The 18,135-nt window shown below is 41.1% G+C and overlaps 1 protein-coding gene across 1 annotated transcript in view; it reads left to right on the plus strand.

Annotated features, from left to right (window-relative positions):
* MSH4 (MUTS-like protein 4) overlaps positions 1 to 18,135 on the plus strand; it is a 438,807-nt gene that overhangs the window by 405,705 nt on the left and 14,967 nt on the right. Inside the window, exons 20-21 of the mRNA XM_089373522.1 lie at positions 7,426 to 7,478; positions 7,583 to 7,681. Coding sequence (XP_089229648.1) covers positions 7,426 to 7,478; positions 7,583 to 7,681 — 152 coding nt within the window. The remainder of the gene's footprint in view (positions 1 to 7,425; positions 7,479 to 7,582; positions 7,682 to 18,135) is intronic.

Consider the following 18,135-nt stretch of genomic DNA (forward strand, 5'->3'; position numbering starts at 1 on the left):
AAGTTGGGAGATATTAAAATAATTAATATTTTTAATGGAGTTCCTAAGTCTAAACTTACGAAAAATAAAATATTAATGGGTATTAATATAAAACTGGGTTAGAATGTTCTAAAAGTCATGGATCAAGCCAAATCTAATTTTAGCCGTTGATTAGAGATTTAATCTCGGCCGTTGATGGAACAACGAGAAAAGTATAAGAGGAGGCTTGAGGGTCAGTTGGAGAACACACCAGAATAATCAGTCATTCATTTTTCTAGAGCGGGGTTGCTAAGCAAAGTTGAATCAGTGATCAGTAGTGAGGGGTAGTGAATACATTGCAGAGATGCAGAGTTAGTACTAGAGAGACAGTGCAGAGCCTGGAGAGGTTGACGCAGAGGCAGTTGGGTGCTACGCAGAGGCAGCTAAGAGCTGCGCAGAGCCAGAAGAGGCCAACCTGGGTGACGTAGAGGGTCTAAGGGTTGACGTAGAAGCTTCAGTCGTTGCCCAGAGGCTAGTAGAGCTGACGCAGGGCCAAGAGGCAGCGCTGGGAGGATTTTCGTGGGGCAGACTGGGTGCTGGTGAGTTGGATAGGGTGACACATGTTGATTTGGGGTAGCATCGGATGTGCTCTAGCCACAAAATTTGGTGGAGAGGTTGGGGCACATGGGATCTCTAATACCCAGAAAGGGTTTGAGCAGATTCTAAACAGATCAGGAGATATTGAAACAATTAATATTTTTAATGGAGTCCCTAAGTCTAAACTTAGGGAAAATAAAATATTAATGTGTATTAATATGAATCTGTGTTAGAGTGGTCCAAAAGACATGGATCAAGCCAGATCTAATCTTAGCCGTTTATTAGGGACTTAATCTCGGTCGTTGAAATGTCAACAGGAAAAGTATAAGAGGAGGCTTGAGGGTCACTTGGAGAGTACACCAGGGTGATCAGAAAATAAAATATTAATGTGTATTAATATGAATCTGTGTTAGAGTGGTCCAAAAGACATGGATCAAGCCAGATCTAATCTTAGCCATTTATTAGGGACTTAATCTCGGTCGTTGAAATGTCAACAGGAAAAGTATAAGAGGAGGCTTGAGGGTCACTTGGAGAGTACACTAGGGTGATCAGTCATTCTATTCTCTAGAGCGGGGATTTTTGCTAAGAGAGATAGAATCAGTGATCGGAGAGCAGCTGAGGGGAATTGAGTACAGAGAGACAGAGAGGCAGAGATAGTGTCGGGAAAGCAGCAGAGCAACCAAAGAGAGTGACGCAAGCGCAGCGAGTGCTCACGCAGGGCCATGCAGACGCAGCTAACTGTTGCGTAGAGCACTAGAGAGGCCAGCGTAGCTGATGCAAAGGCTCAGAGAGCTGATGCAGGGCCTCCTGGTGCTGACACAAGCCAAGATAGGCTGACGCAGGGCCGATGTTGGGCCAGGAGAGGCTGACGCAGTCCAGATTGGGCAGACACTGGAGTTTCTGGGGCAGATTGGTGTTGAGTCCCTGCTGGAAGGATTATCTGGGGTTTCAGCCAGTAGATTTGTCAAAAATGGAGAGGTATTACTGCTAAGGAAATTCTTTGTTGGGTAGGCCAGTTTTGGCACCCAGATTGCACTCTGATATTGCTTAATAAAAAAACCCTCAGATAGCTGCACTGGTTTTCCCACATTGGGTTTTTCCAGGGACATTAGTCCAAAAATAATGGTGTCATATGGTGTGTTTGTTTCTGTTTCTTTTTAGTTGCTGATATGTAATATGTTAAGCATGTACTAGTGTTTATTTTTAGTATTTCCTTTGTAAATAACTTGTTAAGGAAAATAACAAGTAGGTAGGAATAAATCAGATAAAGTGCATGGAGGGTTTCTAACTAAGTAAACTTAGAAACTTCAACATGGTATTGGAGCGTGACTGCAGATCACAGGAGGACTAAAAGACATCAATTGAGCAGAGCAATAGCAGTAGAAAACAATTGTCCTGAGGTGAAAAAGCAGTTTCTAGCAGCGCAGAAGCCAAGGAGTGTGACGCAGAGCTAGCCAGGGCCACACAAAGCCAGTCAGGAGTTGTGCATAGCCTTAGAAAGGCCAGCGTTGCTGACACAGAGGGAAAGAGGGTTGACGCAAGGCCTCTCGGGCTGACACAGGGCCAACGTGAGGTAGAGAGGGGCTGACGTAGTCCACAGATAGGCAGTTGCTGGGGTTTAGAAGGTTGTAGGAATATTGCAGAGTGGAGTTGGTGAGGTACTGTAGTCAGAACAGTACCTGACAGAACAAGGCCAGAGGAGTTGCTACCGAGGGTTTCTAGTCGAGGAACCCGGATTAGTGGTGCATTACACAAGATGATCAGAGTAGGGGGCATCTCGACAAGCGGCAGAAGGATTTCCAGGAGGGAAATCAAGACTCAGACTGAGTCCAGAAAAGAACTTCCAGATGGGAAGTAGAGACTCAGAGTAGTCGAACAAAGAAATTCCAGGAGGGAAGTAGAGGAGCATCATGGAACTACACGGAGTAAGAGACTAGGATAGACTGGACGGAGCATTGAACTTCGCAGTCTGGAAGGCCAGAATCTTATCTGTACTTGACATGAATCGTGTCAAGAACTTTGCCTTGAAGGTAATAGCTGTCCCAGTCGACCCCAATGATAATGTTAGGTACGAGGAGGCGATGGCAAGGGCCACGAGCATTATCCTTGACAGGGTCAAGGATCATGTAGTACCACACATAGCTGAGAAGGAAATGACATGTGAGATGTGGGAGGCTCTCAAGAAGTTGTATGAGCATACTTCTGTGCAGAGAAAAATGTTGCTCGAGAATCAGATGAGGTCGTATCAGATGAAGAAGGGACAATCGATTGACTCCTTCCTCGGAGGACTGAATGAGATCCGAGATTAGTTGATTGCTATAGGTGTGACACCGGATCAGGAGCTAATGGTCATGACAGCCCTGAATGCTGTCTCAGAAGACTGGGAAGTATTTGTCCAGAGTATACTGGGCAGAGGGACACTTCCACTGTGGGATGAGATGTGGGCAGCTCTTCTCTAGGAAGAGATCAGACGGCAGTCAAAGACAAGTAGCAGCAGCAAGGGTATCAAAGTCAAGCAGGAGGAGGAAGATGTGGCCCTAGCATCTGAGGGAAAACAACAAAACCGAAAGAAGAAAGATCTCTCCAAGATCAAGTGCTTCCATTGTGGGGAGTTGGGTCATTATGCGACCTAGTGTCCAAGGAAGAACAGTAAGGGAGATTCTTCCAAGACTAAGGCAGCGCTAGCACGGGCAGAGAAGGAAGTTTTGATAGACGATGACTGTGCCATGAGTGCACACGCACCACTTGAGCGGAAGTGGGGAGACATCGAGCTGTAGTGAGGAGGACTACAGGCGATGAGGGGCAGGATCCTTGAGGTACCCAGCCTCTTGGATTAGAACTTGCTACGGGAGCCCCGTAAAGTTGTAGCAGGACTGGCTGAGTGGGTAGAGACGGATGCGGATGGAGTGACAGAGAGAACTACAATGCAGGAGTCCTGAGATAGTGCAGAGCTAGCAGGCTGCAGTGCGAGAGGCATAGGAGTGTTGCACCAGTGCAGGAAGGCACAGACAGGTGTGCAATAGTGCGAGATGTAGGGAGTTGTTGCAGCGGCGCAAAGGTCAGAGAGGGATCACTTGTCAGCAGCAGAGGGAGCTTCAACATCAGTGGGTGTCTCTAGCCCAACAGGGAGGTCAGATTGGGAGATCAGTGACATACTTCTCAGTAACTGAATTGCAGTGCAGCAGTGGGCAACACGATGCAGGATGATTAGAGGAGGTGTAGTGCGGATGCAGTGCTGGGAGAAAGGACCACCAGTAGCACGAATGCAGAGGGAGCTGTCATACAAATGCAGCAGTGGCAGTGGAAGAACCATGGGTAGCAGTACAGGATGCAGCAATGCATAGGATGTTGGGCAGGAAGGCCTAGTATCAACACAGGTACCGATGTCGGATGATCAGAGTAATACTCAGTGAGGAGTATTGCTAGAGCACAATCCTCGCTAAGAGGGAGTGTTGATTTGGGGTAGCATCGGATGTGCTCTAGCCACGAAATTTGGTGGAGAGGTTGGGGCACATGAGATCTCCAATACGCAGAAAGGGTTTGGGCAGATTCTAAACTGATTAGGAGATATTAAAACAATTAACATTTTTAATGGAGTCCCTAAGTCTAAACTTAGGGAAAATAAAATATTAATGTGTATTAATATGAATCTGTGCTAGAGTGGTCCAAAAGACATGGATCAAGCCAGATCTAATCTTAGTCGTTGATTAGGGACTTAATCTCGGTCGTTGAGATGTTAACAGGAAAAGTATAATAGGAGGCTTGGGGTCACTTGGAGAGTACACCAGAGTGATCAGTCATTCTATTCTCTAGAGCGGGGTTTGCTAAGAGAGATAGAATCAGTGATCGAAGAGCAGCTGAGGGGCATTGAGTACAGAGAGACAGAGAGGCAGATATAGTGTCAGGAAAGCAGCAGAGCAGCCAAAGAGAGTGACGCAGGAGCAGACAGTGCTCAAGTAGGGCCACACAGAGGCAGCGAAGTGCTACGCAGAGAACCAGAGAGCAGAGCACCAGAGAGGCTAGCGTAGCGGACGCAGGGCCTACTGGGGCTGATGCAGGCCAAGATAGGCTGACGCAGGGCCAGCGCTGGGCTAGGAGAGGTTGATGCAGTCCAGATTGGGCAGACGCTGGGGTTTCTGGGGCAGATTGGTGCTGAGTAGCTGTCGGAAGGATTATTCGGGGTTTCAGCCAGTAGATTTATCAGAAACGGAGAGTTATTACTACTAAGGAAATTCTCTGTTGGGTAGGCCAGTTTCGGCACCCAGATTGTACTCTGATATTGCTTAATAAGAAAACCCTTAGATAGTTGCACTGATTTTCCCACATTGGGTTTTTCCGGGGACATTAGTCCAAAAATAATGGTATCATATGGTTTGTTTGTTTCTGTTTCTTTTTAGTTGCTGATCTGTAATATGTTGAGCATGCACTAGTGTTTATTCTTAGTATTTACATTGTAAATAACTTGTTAAGGAAAATAACAAGTAGGTAGGAATAAATCAGATAAAGTGCATGGAGGGTTTCTAACTAAGTAAACTTAGAAACTTCAACAACACGGTCCCTATCAGAGTGATGCAGAGTAGTGAAAGTTGTAATTGTTGCTGTGGGATCGTTCATCCGGTGATTAATTAGCCGGAATATCTGTCTCCGAGGAGAGGTACTAATGCCGAGGGCATTCTCTGTTGGGTGAGCCATTTCTGGAACCCTAGTTGTATTCTGAAAACTGCATAATAATAAAACCCTCTGAATAGCTGCATCGGTTTTCCCGCATTGGGTTTTTCCGGGGACATTGGTCCAAAAATAACGGTGTCACTTTTGTGCTTGTTTTCTTTCAGTTGATGATCTGTAGATGTTGATACTGTACTTGTGTTTATTTTGAGTATTTACATGGTAAATAACTTGTTAAATAATTAAACAAGTAGGAAGAAATAAACCAGATAGTACAGGAAGAATTTCTAACGGGTTAGACTTAGAAATTCCAACATTGTGCGATTGTGGGTTTTTTCACCGAAAATATATTTTTCTTCAACCAAAATGAGTGCTTCTAGGGGCAATTTTAGGCCTCTTTGAATGAGGAATATGACCAATGAAGGGAATGTTTCCTTGAGCTACTAAATTAACAAGATTTCATCCATAAAATCTCTTGCCCTAGGTCTTTCCCTAAGTGGGAAACCCTGGTTTCTTCTCCCTCAACTTAAGAACTTTCTTGAGGGTTTCATGAGCCTTGGAATAGTTGATTATCTTTGCAAGAAACCCTTTCTCTTTTTTTATTGACCTTGTGAATACTTGTCACGATAAAAAAACCTCAAAACCGTAGGTCTTGAACCTTGATCTACGGATTATTTTAGAGAGTGTTTGCTTGCCTGAAGCCTTGAGCCATTATTGGGTCTCTCTCTTGAATGAGCTCTAGCTTGATCACTTTTTTCCTTATACCTAGCATATCTATTTTAGGTGATCTCCCTCCTACCAAGATTCCTCCCATCAATGAATCTCCATAAAAGCAAGGTGTTTTGGCTGAGGTGACATTGGGGCTCTACCCCATTGTTAGCACTTTGTCTAGCTCTTGTCTTGTAGGGTTTCCCTCTACAAGGCCTGCTGGATTTTTTGGTAACAAGCTGAATAATCTGTTCAAAAGTTTTCATATTTAGATCAGATCTAGCCATAAACATTTTAGCCAGGATTACCATTTTTCGGAAACATATTGATATTCTTAATTTGGAGCCAAATCAAAGCTGCTAGCTCCTAGTACTTCAAAAAAGAAAATATAGTCATGACAGCCTGTAATTAAGGCTGAAGATCTTTAGGCAGAGTCTTGTGCATCAACAGAACTTGTCATATATCCTATAGGGCCAAAAACAGTTTGCAGAATCCCTATACCTTTCTGAATAACTTGTGTTTGTGTTTTAACCTAAATCTTGATCCCAGATATCTGAATGTTATTGATTGTCAACACATGGTAGCTAATAATCTTTAATAATTTCCCTAACAAAATCTGAGATCTTAGTTCCTCCGGCTAACTCACTGTGAAATTCCCCGTGGAAATAGCTTAAAGAATTCAAACAGCCAAGGGGAAGGAAGAACACCAAAAATATGCAAGGATCATATGACAATCATTAAAACTCATTTTTATTAAAATCTGAGGTTGAACCTTCCTAATTACTGAATAAATTGGAAATATTTGATGGCATGTAAATGGAATTTCTAGGGTAAAAATTTAGCCAAGGATTTTGAGTTCTGTCAAGTAATTTTATAGACACAGAATGGGGATATTTCCTAGGATATGAAAAACATGAACATGAAAAATATCTGGACTTGCGTTAAAATGGTCTTTGATCAATACCTCACGAGAACAAGTAAAACTACGAGGAAATTAACTCCGTGTATTGGGTATTTAGTGTAAAGCACTTACGTAATTATATGGAATATGCTCCAAGTATCATCTATGTCGGTGTTTCTTTGAAAATTAATCCTTTGTTTTATTATCAAGTAATTTAAGTGCAACAACATCTATATGGTTGTTCATTACATAATTAAGTCAAATGCGTCGCAGATAAAGAAAATTCAAAAAATCACAATTCTATAATGTTTTCATTAGGTTTGATGAGTTTTATATTCCCTCTATTGAGTCTCATGACTGGTAAAAATGTTTTGATTGGTGACATGAAATTAATGGAACACAGCGTCAATAAAGTTATTTTACTAAGTGTTCGAATTTTACTTTTTCTTTTTATAAATTGCACCATAAAAGAAAATTTCTGTACTTTATTGAACTTTCCTTAATCATGTCATTTAAATATGCATTCCAAACATTGTTATTTATTATGAAAATTTGCACACCTTGTAATCACTAAAATGGAATCTTGTATGCTACAGTTTATGACGGAGATGAAAGAAACTGCATTTATTATGCAAAATATTTCTCCTCGGTAAATTAAGAAACAAAATCCTAGTTTTTTATTTGGGCACCAATAGAAACTGTTGCACACTAACAATTTAAACTGCATTGTTTGCATGTCTTCTTTTTTCTTAGGAGCCTAATTGTAATTGATGAACTCGGACGATCTACTTCTTCATCAGATGGCCTTGCAATGGCATGGAGTTGTTGCGAATATTTGTTATCACTTCAAGCGTAATTTCTTGTGACCTCTTCTATCTAAAATGAGGGTAAAACATAATATGCATAGAAAAATCCCACGAGGGGGAAAAGTTATGCTATTTTGATCAGTTTTTAATGGTGTTATCCAATGAGGCCACAATTTTGCCCGGACGGTGAATTTCTTGCTGGAATCGGGCAAGAAATTCTTCAATAAATCTGGCTGTGGGAGTGTTTAAATAATTTTTTGATGGCAGAAATGGATTCAGTACAATTAAGAACCCCTGGGGCACCCAAAAATCCTGAAGCTTGACAGCTGTAACCCAGATTTTAAAATTTTTCTGAGAGATTTTCTCGTAATCATGCCAGAATTTCTATTGTTTTCTGTGCAAACACGTGACCTGTTTAGACTACACAGTTTTTAATTCTAGGCCTATAAGGCAAGTTACTTTTCATTAAATAGGACAAATATTCCTAACTCCGGATATGTTATCCAATAAAAAGGAAAAGTCAGAGTTGTATTCTTAGTTTTCATAAAAGTTTAATTTAGTTAACATAATAAACAAATTGTTTAAGAGAAAATATGGGAAACCCAAAGATTCCAATTAATCCTTGTTATTTCTAATGTGGTGTCTTTTACCAACCATGGTTGTTTCTAAGTTTCTTTTTAAATTCCTAATAGTTAAAATATAGTATATACATGTAAAAATTCTCCAACTGATAAACTCTCCTTGATTACTGTACATTTTCTTTCAAGGTCTTTGAAGAGCTCTAACATGTTTCTCATATTTGAATGTTGTGCATGTCGAAATTTGTTTTTATTATGAATGAGTGTATACCTTGTTATAAAATTGACATTGAGAAACTTGCACTTGTGAAGAAGGAATAAAGGATGAAATGAATTTAAGGTTCCTTCCTATTTGATGTTTGAAAACAAATTTATTTCTAATGACTCTACGAATATTATACTTTTGTAGGAGGAAATTGTTTTATGTCAATGTTGACATATGTCTATTGTACATATATCTCACTATCCAAGGTGCACTTGAGAGTGAGTGTCAGGGTGGTAGTTTTAAAAGTTGGGTGTGTGGGAGAGAATGTGTCACATATGTGCATGTATGCATGCATTTATGTGCACATACTAAGCAAACAAATGTGTTCATTTGTTAATAATAATATTATAATATAAAATTCTCTCTCTCTCTCTCTCTCTCTATCTATATATATATATATATATATATATTAGTCTAGTGGGATAGTTCAAGTGGTTGACTACTTTGAACTATGTGGAGGAAATATTGGGGTTGATTCCCCATGGTAGTTTCCTTTGTTGTATGCCTCACTTGATGTCCATGCCAAGTTAAGCATTGTAATCAACATCAATGGGTTTTCCTTGGGTAATCTGTGAATGCATTTAAGTTCCTAGGGGTTTCAGTCTATGAATGCAAGGAAGTACCTCTCTCTCTCTCTCTCTCTCTCTCTCTCTCCCTATATATATATATATATATATATATATATCCATGCATTGGAAACCCCCAAGGACTTCATTGTTGTTGATCGGTAGTAATTAGGGTAAGCCATTGGCATAGACTATAGTAAGCTTAACCCAATGGGGCTGTCAAGTATTAATGTTATGATCCTTGCGACTTAAAAATAATAAGAAACCAATAATTACAATCCACTTCAAGCGGGAAATCTCCTTTTACAATAAATACAATGAACAAGACAATATTTGATGATCCTAAGACTTGGTCTCCTTATATATATAGGAGACAAAGGACACAATTATAAGGAAATGGGATTGTTGCCTCAAAATATGGCATGCCTTGTAAAGGGGTAACCTACAAGGAAAAAAACTAGACTAAGGGACACAATGAGGTGTGGTCCATTGTCACCACAGCCACTACCTCTTGCTCTTTATGGAATTTCACCAATGGGAGGCCTCCCTTTAAAGTTTAGATAAGGCACCTATGAGGGGTATGCTAGGTTCAAGGATCAAAGTGATTAAAGAGGCTTTTAGAGGATGGATCTTCTTAAGTATAAGGCTCAATCAAACAAAGAAAGGAAACTCGTATCTTCTAACTGTCCTTTGGTAGCAACACAGGTATTCTAGTCCCTATGATGTTTAAGAGGCTAAGGAATAGGAAATATCTAAAACATAGAAAAGGTTTCATGGAAAAAGCCTTAGAAACACCTGAATTAGATTAATTAGCCAATAATGAAATATGTCCTAAGTCCAACTTAGGAAAACTGTTTTATTAAATCAGATTAATTGAGAAATCGATTTTGCTCTAGAGACTTCTGAAAAAGTCATTTGATGGCGTCAAGATGATCTTAGCCATGGATTGAGAAGTGATCATGGCCATTGGTTTCCCAATAGAAGATTATAAGAGTAGGGTCGATGGGGTTGGAGAGACATACAAGACATAGAGGGAGGTAGTGTGAATTAGCTAATAACAGAGAGTAAGGCGCAGTTCCAGCCAGAGAGAGTCAGTAGCAAGGTTTCAGGAGTGAGAATTTTTGGAGAAATTCTCAGGAAGCTTACCAGTATTCCATTGTGAGGAAGGGAGATCGTATTCAGCTAATGCGAGTAGCCATTTCTCCAATGCATGTAGTAGGAGCAGTAATTCACTTCCAGTTGTGGGAAGAATTGTCGGAGGAGGTGAGATTAGCTTCAGGAGGCAAAGGGAGACAGATCAATTTGCAGGGAAGTGATCCTGGAGGTTGTGCGAATATTCAGAGCCAACAGTGCGCATTTCTGGCATGCAATGTGAGTAGCTAGATGGAGGAGTTGGCCAAGAAGAGGCCGAGTTGATTAGATGGAGGGAAAAGGAAATTCTTAGTTATTTTCTAGTGAGATAAATTGTCGGAGCAATGCTAGTGAATAGGCAAGTAGTTCTATTCTCTATATTGTTGAAGATTAATAATAATAAAACCCTCAATTGTTGCATTGGCTTTCCTTTTGGGGTTTTTACAGGGATCAAAGCAATGCTAGTGAATAGGCAAGTAGTTCTATTCTCTATATTGTTGAAGATTAATAGTAATAAAACCCTCAATTGTTGCACTGGCTTTCCTTTTGGGGTTTTTATAGGGATGATTTGTCCAAAAATATTGGTGTCATATTTATTTTGTGTGTGCATAATTTTCTCAGTTCCAGTATTTTGTTTTCCGCAACATTTTTATTTGTGAAGATTTGCAGTAGTGAATTTATTGATATTTGTCGTAAAGTAGTTTATAGAAGACATAAACTACATAACTTAGGGGATAAATATCCAGTAGCTGCAATCATGGAAATTTGACATGGTATCAAAGAAAATTTTGTGAGGTTGGTGCATATCAAAGAGATTAGTGCACTAAAGAGCAGATCTAAAAAGACCAGTTAGCCAGTGCGTGTTTCAAAGGAAGCAATTCAATTTCCACTCCATGGAGGTGATCTGGAGGAAATGTGAGTTGTCTTAGTGAGCAACAGTAGGAAGTGACGTTGCCAGAAAGGGTTTCTAGAGGTAGATCAAACTTCACAGAGAAGATCTAGCATAGAGGATTTATAGCAAAATGGTTTTACAAGAATAGATCAGTGCATGGCCTGCAAAAGAAAAGCACACAAGAATTTTACAACCCAGTTTATTAGTTTCTCTAGATTATTTGAGTTTCACAGATTTATCAAAGATAGCAACAACATGATTGAGAGATCGGGACAGGTTGGATAGAGCCTCTAAGTTTGGTATCTAGAAGACCAGGATGTTGTTTCTATTGGACGAGCATGGTTTGAACGAGTTTTCTATAGTGGTTATAGCTATGCCAATAGATCTCATCTAGTTTCATGAGTATAGAAGGGATAATTGATGGCGAGGGTGCAGGCGTTAGAGACAATCTCCCTAATCTGCCAACAAGCTCTTCCACATCTTGGTCAATTTCCTTTTCTTCTGCTTTGGGCGCATCAATCATTAAACTGATATTTCATTTCTTCTGGAATCCCACGATAATGCCTTATTAACAAACTGTATCTCTTCAGGATTTCTTAAAAGAAATATCCCATTAGTGGACTTACGCAGACAATATATATATATCCACGTTATCTATATGCTCACGGTATGTTCTCCCCTTCCTCTTTTGCATCTGCGACGGTTATAAGCTAGATTTTACCATGGACAAAGGTTCTTATATTATGACCGACGACTATATATATCTCTGCTCTCTATACTGTTTTAGGGTCGATATATATATATAAGTCGGCTATATACCTCCGCCCTTTATGTTGGTTTCAGCCGATGTATATACAAGTCGGCGATCGCTCAAACAATAATCTTATTCCTTCCGAATCAATGGACCCGATACACTTATACACAGCCTTTAATATGTCGCCAGTTCCGCTATTCGGTGGTCGATTCAATTACCAACTTCCCCGCCTCCGAATTGACGGACTCAACGACATGTATATATCGCAGCTTATATTATTTCGGCTCCTTAATTCGGAACTCGGCCCTTTGTCACGCTATGGCTCCTTTCCAACAGAAAGGCTTTGTAAACTGAACACACGACTAACGTTTTAAAGGACCTCTTGACGCCGATATGGTCTCGGAACCTCGATGGTAAGAACTTACAGTTATAAATTTCCAAGTCACTTAATGGGCATTTCAAGAGTTCTTGCTATAACCAGAATATATGCGCAACTGAAATTCAAAGCCTGTATAAACATAAAACGAAAGGGAAAATGACTTCAATGGTTAATATACAGTATGGTAGCATGTGAAACCCAGTCACCGATTCAACACTATTAAAGCGCCACACAATAATCTACACATGCATATTACAGAGTCGTTTAATAAGAGACACTGAGAGAACAAATTTTCAAAATAATACTATGGCGTTCGCCCCTCTCCTCTGTCTGATGAGAGCTTCGCTGCCTCTTTATTTATAATTAAGGATAGGCCCTCTCGGTCCTTATCCGATACAAAGAAAAGCATGCTTTACAGGATGATTTAAAGCTTGAAAAGCTCTGTTACAAATAGCATGATTTATTGCTAGAATTTATTCTATTTTTAACTAAGGAAGCATAGAAATTGCAGGCTAAAGGACCCCACTCCCTTGCCTGTAGATTTTTTTTTTATTTTTGGAATAATTTGGAAGATTTTTGAGTCACATGCTCCCGCATCAGACTCCTGAGGACAAAATTCTTCATGGGCTCCTGTCCATGAGCTCATCTACAGATTTGCCCAATTTCTGTAGAATGTCTTCTGTAACCCAAGTAGCTTCAGCGATCGGCTGTTCCTTCCATGTCAGTTCTAGTGGCAGTAAGGTAGATGAGGCTGCCTACTAATTGCCTGAATAAAGTTTCATCCACAAGTGGTGAGGATGACTGAGCTGAAAGTTTGAGCCCTGGTTCCATAGGAGTCGTGGCAGGTTTGCAATCTTGCATTCTGAACCTGTCCACAAGATTTCTGGCATACTTGGACTGAGAGAGAAAGATGTTGTTCTCAGTCTACCAGACTTCAACCCCCAAACAGTAATGAAGAAGTCCCAAATCTGTCATATCAAAAGTGCTGCACAAATCCTATTTGATCCCATGGATCAAATGTGCTGAGCTGCCAATAATGATAAGGTCATCCACATAGACAACCACAAACAGAATATCATCACCAGTATGCTTGATATACAGGTTTGCATCAGATGGACTCCGCTGAAAGCCATGATCTGTTAGGTATTGATCAATTTTCATGTACCAAGCCCGAGGAGCTTGTTTCAGACCGGTTTAACTAATCTATAGACTTTCTGTTCTTGACCGGCAACCTTGAATCCTAGAGGCTGCGTCATGTAGACTTCTTCCTGTAAGTCACCATTCAGAAAAGCACTCTTTACATCCATCTGATGGACTTTCCAACTGAACTGAGCTGCTAAGGCAAGGACGAGCCGTATGGTACTCATCTTGGCTGTAGGAGCAAAGGTCTCCTCATAGTCTATGCCTTCCTTCTGTGAGAACCCTCGAGCAACAAGGCGAACCTTATACTTGTCTAGGGTTCCGTCAGCTTTGTATTTCACTTTAAAGTTTATACACCCATTTGCAGCTAATGGGCTTCTTCCCTATAGGAAGATTAGAAAGGGTCCAAGAAAGCCGATCAAATCAAGATCGAGGCCTCCAAGTGAGTGGATCAGTGGAAAAATACGGCATCACGGATGAGCCCCAAGAATTCGTCAAAGGACTGATGCTCGACACCTTCAAGGACTTTCCACTTGATAATTCCATGTCTTTGCAATGTCTGTCATAGGAGGTTTATTTTGTGCAAATATCTCCTCCGCTGATAAATCCAACGAAGACTGGTTTTTCAAACTGCGACTTGAGTTCGGATACGACGAAGGAACGAATAGGGTAACGATGAAACCCCAAGCAAAGCCCGTCCTCGAATCAACATGTGCCAATGTCAGTTAAAACGAAGAATCGCTCTAAGTTCGTCTCCGTATCAAAAAAAAAATATTTTCATACTCCTCGCACAAAAAAATCCACTTGGTAAAAAAAATTCAAGTTTGAACAACGTCAAACAACGTGAAAGCAAGAACTTAGTTGAAACAATGGCATCTGCAATGATGCAGCAAATTCAAACCCCTAGAGAGCAATTTCGAAATGAAACACAAAATTTTTCACACAATGAAATATTATTTCGAAAAAAATACCCTAGCTCTGATACCATAATCAATGAATGAATTGAATTGATTTACAATGAGCAATGAAGCTCAATAAATAATACAAATGTATTGACGGAAATAGAAATAGCAAGTTTGTACTAAGAAATAGAAACAGCAAGTTTCTTCTAAGAAACTGCTAATAAGATCACAGACCATCTCATCCGAATGAGCATTAAACACTAAAATAGCATTATTCTAATAACTCCAAGGCAGTGCCAACAAAGGTGGAGAAGGAGGTAGAGGAGGATGACGATTGTGCCATGAGTGCTCATGTACCTCTAGAGAAGAGGTGGGGAGACATTGAGCTGCAGTCAGGAAGACTATAGGCGATGAGTGGCAGGATCCTTGAGGTACCCAAACTCTTGGATTATACCTAGCTACGGGAGCCCCGAAGTGAGAGTAGCAGGATGGCAGATGTTGGTAGAAATGGATGCGGATGAAGCGGCAGAGAGTGCTACAGTGTAGTAGTCGCTGATAGCGCAGTGGGGTTTGCAGTAGTGCGAGAGGCACGGTGGACGTTGCAGCAGTGCAGGATGGCATAGAGGGGTTTGCAGTGGTGCGAGAGGCACGAAGGTGCTGCAACAGTGCAGAGTTTCCAGAGGGAGCACGAGATAGCGACAGAGGGAGCTTTAGCATCGAGAGTGTTTCTAGCCTGGCAGGGATGTCAGTAGTTGGGTGGATCAGTTACTTATTTCTCAATAACTGAGTTTCTGTGCAATAGCAGTAGCAGTAGCACGATGCAACATGATGAGAGGGGGTTGCAGTGCAGATGCAGTGTTGGGAGAAAGGACCAGCCATAGCACGAATGTAGAGGAGTTGCCGTACAGATGTAGCAGTGGCAGTGGCAAAGCCATGGGCAATAGTACAGGATGCAGTAGTGCAGAGGATGTGGGGCAGGGAGGCTTAGCATTAGTACAGGTACCGGTGCTGTATAATCAGAGTGATGCTTAGTGTGGAGTATTACTAGAGCACAATCGTTAGTAAGAGGGAGTGTTGATTTGGGGTAGCATCGGATGTGCTCTATCCATGAAAATTGGTTGAGAGGCTAAAGCACATGAGATCTCCAAGACCCAGAAATGGTTTGGGCAGATTCTACCCGGTTAAGGAGATATTAAAATAATTAATATTTTAATGGAGTTCCTAAGTCTAAACTTAGGAAAAATAAAATATTAATGGGTATTAATATAAAACTGAGTTAGAAGGTTCCAAATGACATGGATAAAGGAAAATCTAATCTTAGCCGTTGATTAGAGATGTAATCTCGGTCGTTGAAGGACCAACAGGAAAAGTATAAGAAGAGGCTTGAGGGTTAGTTGGAGGAGCCACCAGAGTGATCAGTCATTCGATTTTCTAGAGCAGGATTTGCTAAGAGAAATTGAATCAGAGATCAATTCACAGCGAGGGGTAGTGAGTACGAGGCAGAGAGGCAGAGATAGGGCCGGAAGACCAGTGCAGAGGCAGATGCTGAGCCAGAGGGAGCTACGCAAAGGCAGAAGAGACTGCGTAAAGGCTAGAAGGGCCTACGTCATCCACGCAGAGGCTGCAAGAGTGACACAAAGGGCCATATAGGCTGCACAGAGCCTCAGAGGGCTGACGCAGAGGTCAGGATGGCTGACACTGAGCTTCAGATTGTGCTGGAGAGGGTTTCGTGGGGCAGACTTTCCGAATATCTGCTTTCGAATAGAGAGGTATTACTGTCGGATTATTTTTCTCTGTCGAGTGAGCCAGTTTGGCACCCAATTGTACTCAGAAAGACTGCATAATAATATAACCCTCAGAATTGCTGCACCGGTTTTTCCCGCATTGGGTTTTTCTGGGGATGATTGTCCAAAAATAACGATGTCACTTGTCTATTTGTCTATTTCTTTCAATTGTTGATCTGTAGATGGTTGAGATTGTATTGTGTTTATTTCAGTGTTTATATGAGTAAATAACTTGTTAGTAATTAGACAAGTAGCGAAATAAACCAGAGAATACAGATACAAATTTTAACGGGTTAACTTAGAAATTTCAACACCATCCCCCGACCCAGATTTGGAATGTGCCCCATCAAAGTACATTACCCATAACCCCAGATGGGGAGGGGCAACAACATGTTCATATTGAAGAGCCTCCATTCCCCAATGTTGTCACTCTCTTCTTTTAGGTTACTTTCATCTTCGTGAGACGAGGCAATCATAGGGGCAGAGAATTCATGTCTAGGAATTGACGCATAAGAGTTTTCTTTCCATGGGAGATAGAAGATGAAGGCATCTTCATTCATGGACAGATTGAGATCCTCAATCAATATTTTGGACACAATCATTCCCCATGTTGGAGGGGTTCCTAACACAACTATATTGATGGAGAATCTTTTTTCCGGATATGTATGAAGAAAGGTTTTTACCCTTTCCATGATCCTACATACCTTAAGCTTGTTGGAGTTCAAAATCATATTAGAGAAACTTTTCCTTGAAAGTTGGAGTCCTAGATTTTTCATAATGCTTGAATGCATGATGTTGATAGGGGCTACCAGACTTTAGGATGCAATTCCTTAAGGTGAATTCATTTAATCCAAAGGTGATGTAGAATGGGTTGCTTATATCCAAGGCTATCCTTAATGGGGCCTTTAAGATAGGGTCAGGGGGCTTCTCCTTCACTTCGGAGGATGGTTGGGGTAAAGCATGTTCTTCATTAGGGGAAAGATCTTCATCATCGAATGAACTATATTCCTCGACCCAGAGCATGTTGATAGATGTTTGCCTCATAGATTGATCAAGGTCAAATATGATATTTTGGGCTTGGAAGAGGCTATCAGGTTGCTTATTTCAGGTATCAAAAGCTAGCTTTCCTATGAAGGAATTCAGGTACACCGCCAAGGTTATTTCTTTTGGAGGGGTTAAGTTATATGGGAAGGCATGAATGACATAATTAAACCTGTGATTGAATTCGGAAACGGATTCATCATTCCTTTTTTCAATAGACAAGAACCCCTTGTATAATTGAACCACATCCTTTTCACGGTACCATCTCTTTTCGAATGTTTCAAGAAACTCCTCCCATGAAGATATAGATGATGTGGGAAGGGAAAAATACCATTCATGGGCCTTTCCTATGAAGCTTGTGGCAAAGGCAATTATGTGGTTGAACTCATTATAAGATTCCCTACATGTCAGGCCCTCAACTCTTAGAAGGTGCTCCTGAGGATCCTCCTCCCCACTAAATGTAGGTATGTCACCATCTTCGGGCAGGGGTGTGAATAGTGCCCCAATCACTTTTGAAAGGTTGAGAGGCACGAAGATTTTATGCTTATGTTTTAGCCTCTTGAGCTTCCTATCAAGGAAAGAGACACAGGATTCATGTTTTTCTCTACAATGATAGGTTAGTGTCTCAGGGCCTTCCATCTTGAGATGGAGATCATGGAATCGCTAGAGGAATATTAAGAAATGTCATCAATGAATCAATTCCTCGATGATTCACCAAGGAAGCAGACCTACTTCGTCTCTGGAAATGGCGCCAGAAATGTTACCACTCAAACCAGCAGGGGACATAAAAGGGGTTCCTAAGAGGGAAACTGTTAGGTTAAGGGCAATGGTGGAGTCTTACCCCACTGTCACCACAGCTAAGTCTCCCTGCTCTTAATGGACTTTCACCGATGGGAGGAGTCTCGGTAGTGTAGGGATCACTTGTAAACTATATGTCAATGGATAGGTGGGAAGTGACCCTGGAAACCCTTTCCCAAGGATGGAGTGAAGAATGGAACTTGCTTTCTCTTTAAGCAAGGGACTTGTTCCTCCAGGGGTAAGGGGTGAGGATTGGAGGGTTGAGGAAGA

Source organism: Pinus tabuliformis, chromosome 6 (assembly GCF_031772625.1).
Source record: "Pinus tabuliformis cultivar Carrire ecotype Pingquan chromosome 6, CPIR1, whole genome shotgun sequence".
Classification (NCBI taxonomy): domain Eukaryota; kingdom Viridiplantae; phylum Streptophyta; class Pinopsida; order Pinales; family Pinaceae; genus Pinus; species Pinus tabuliformis.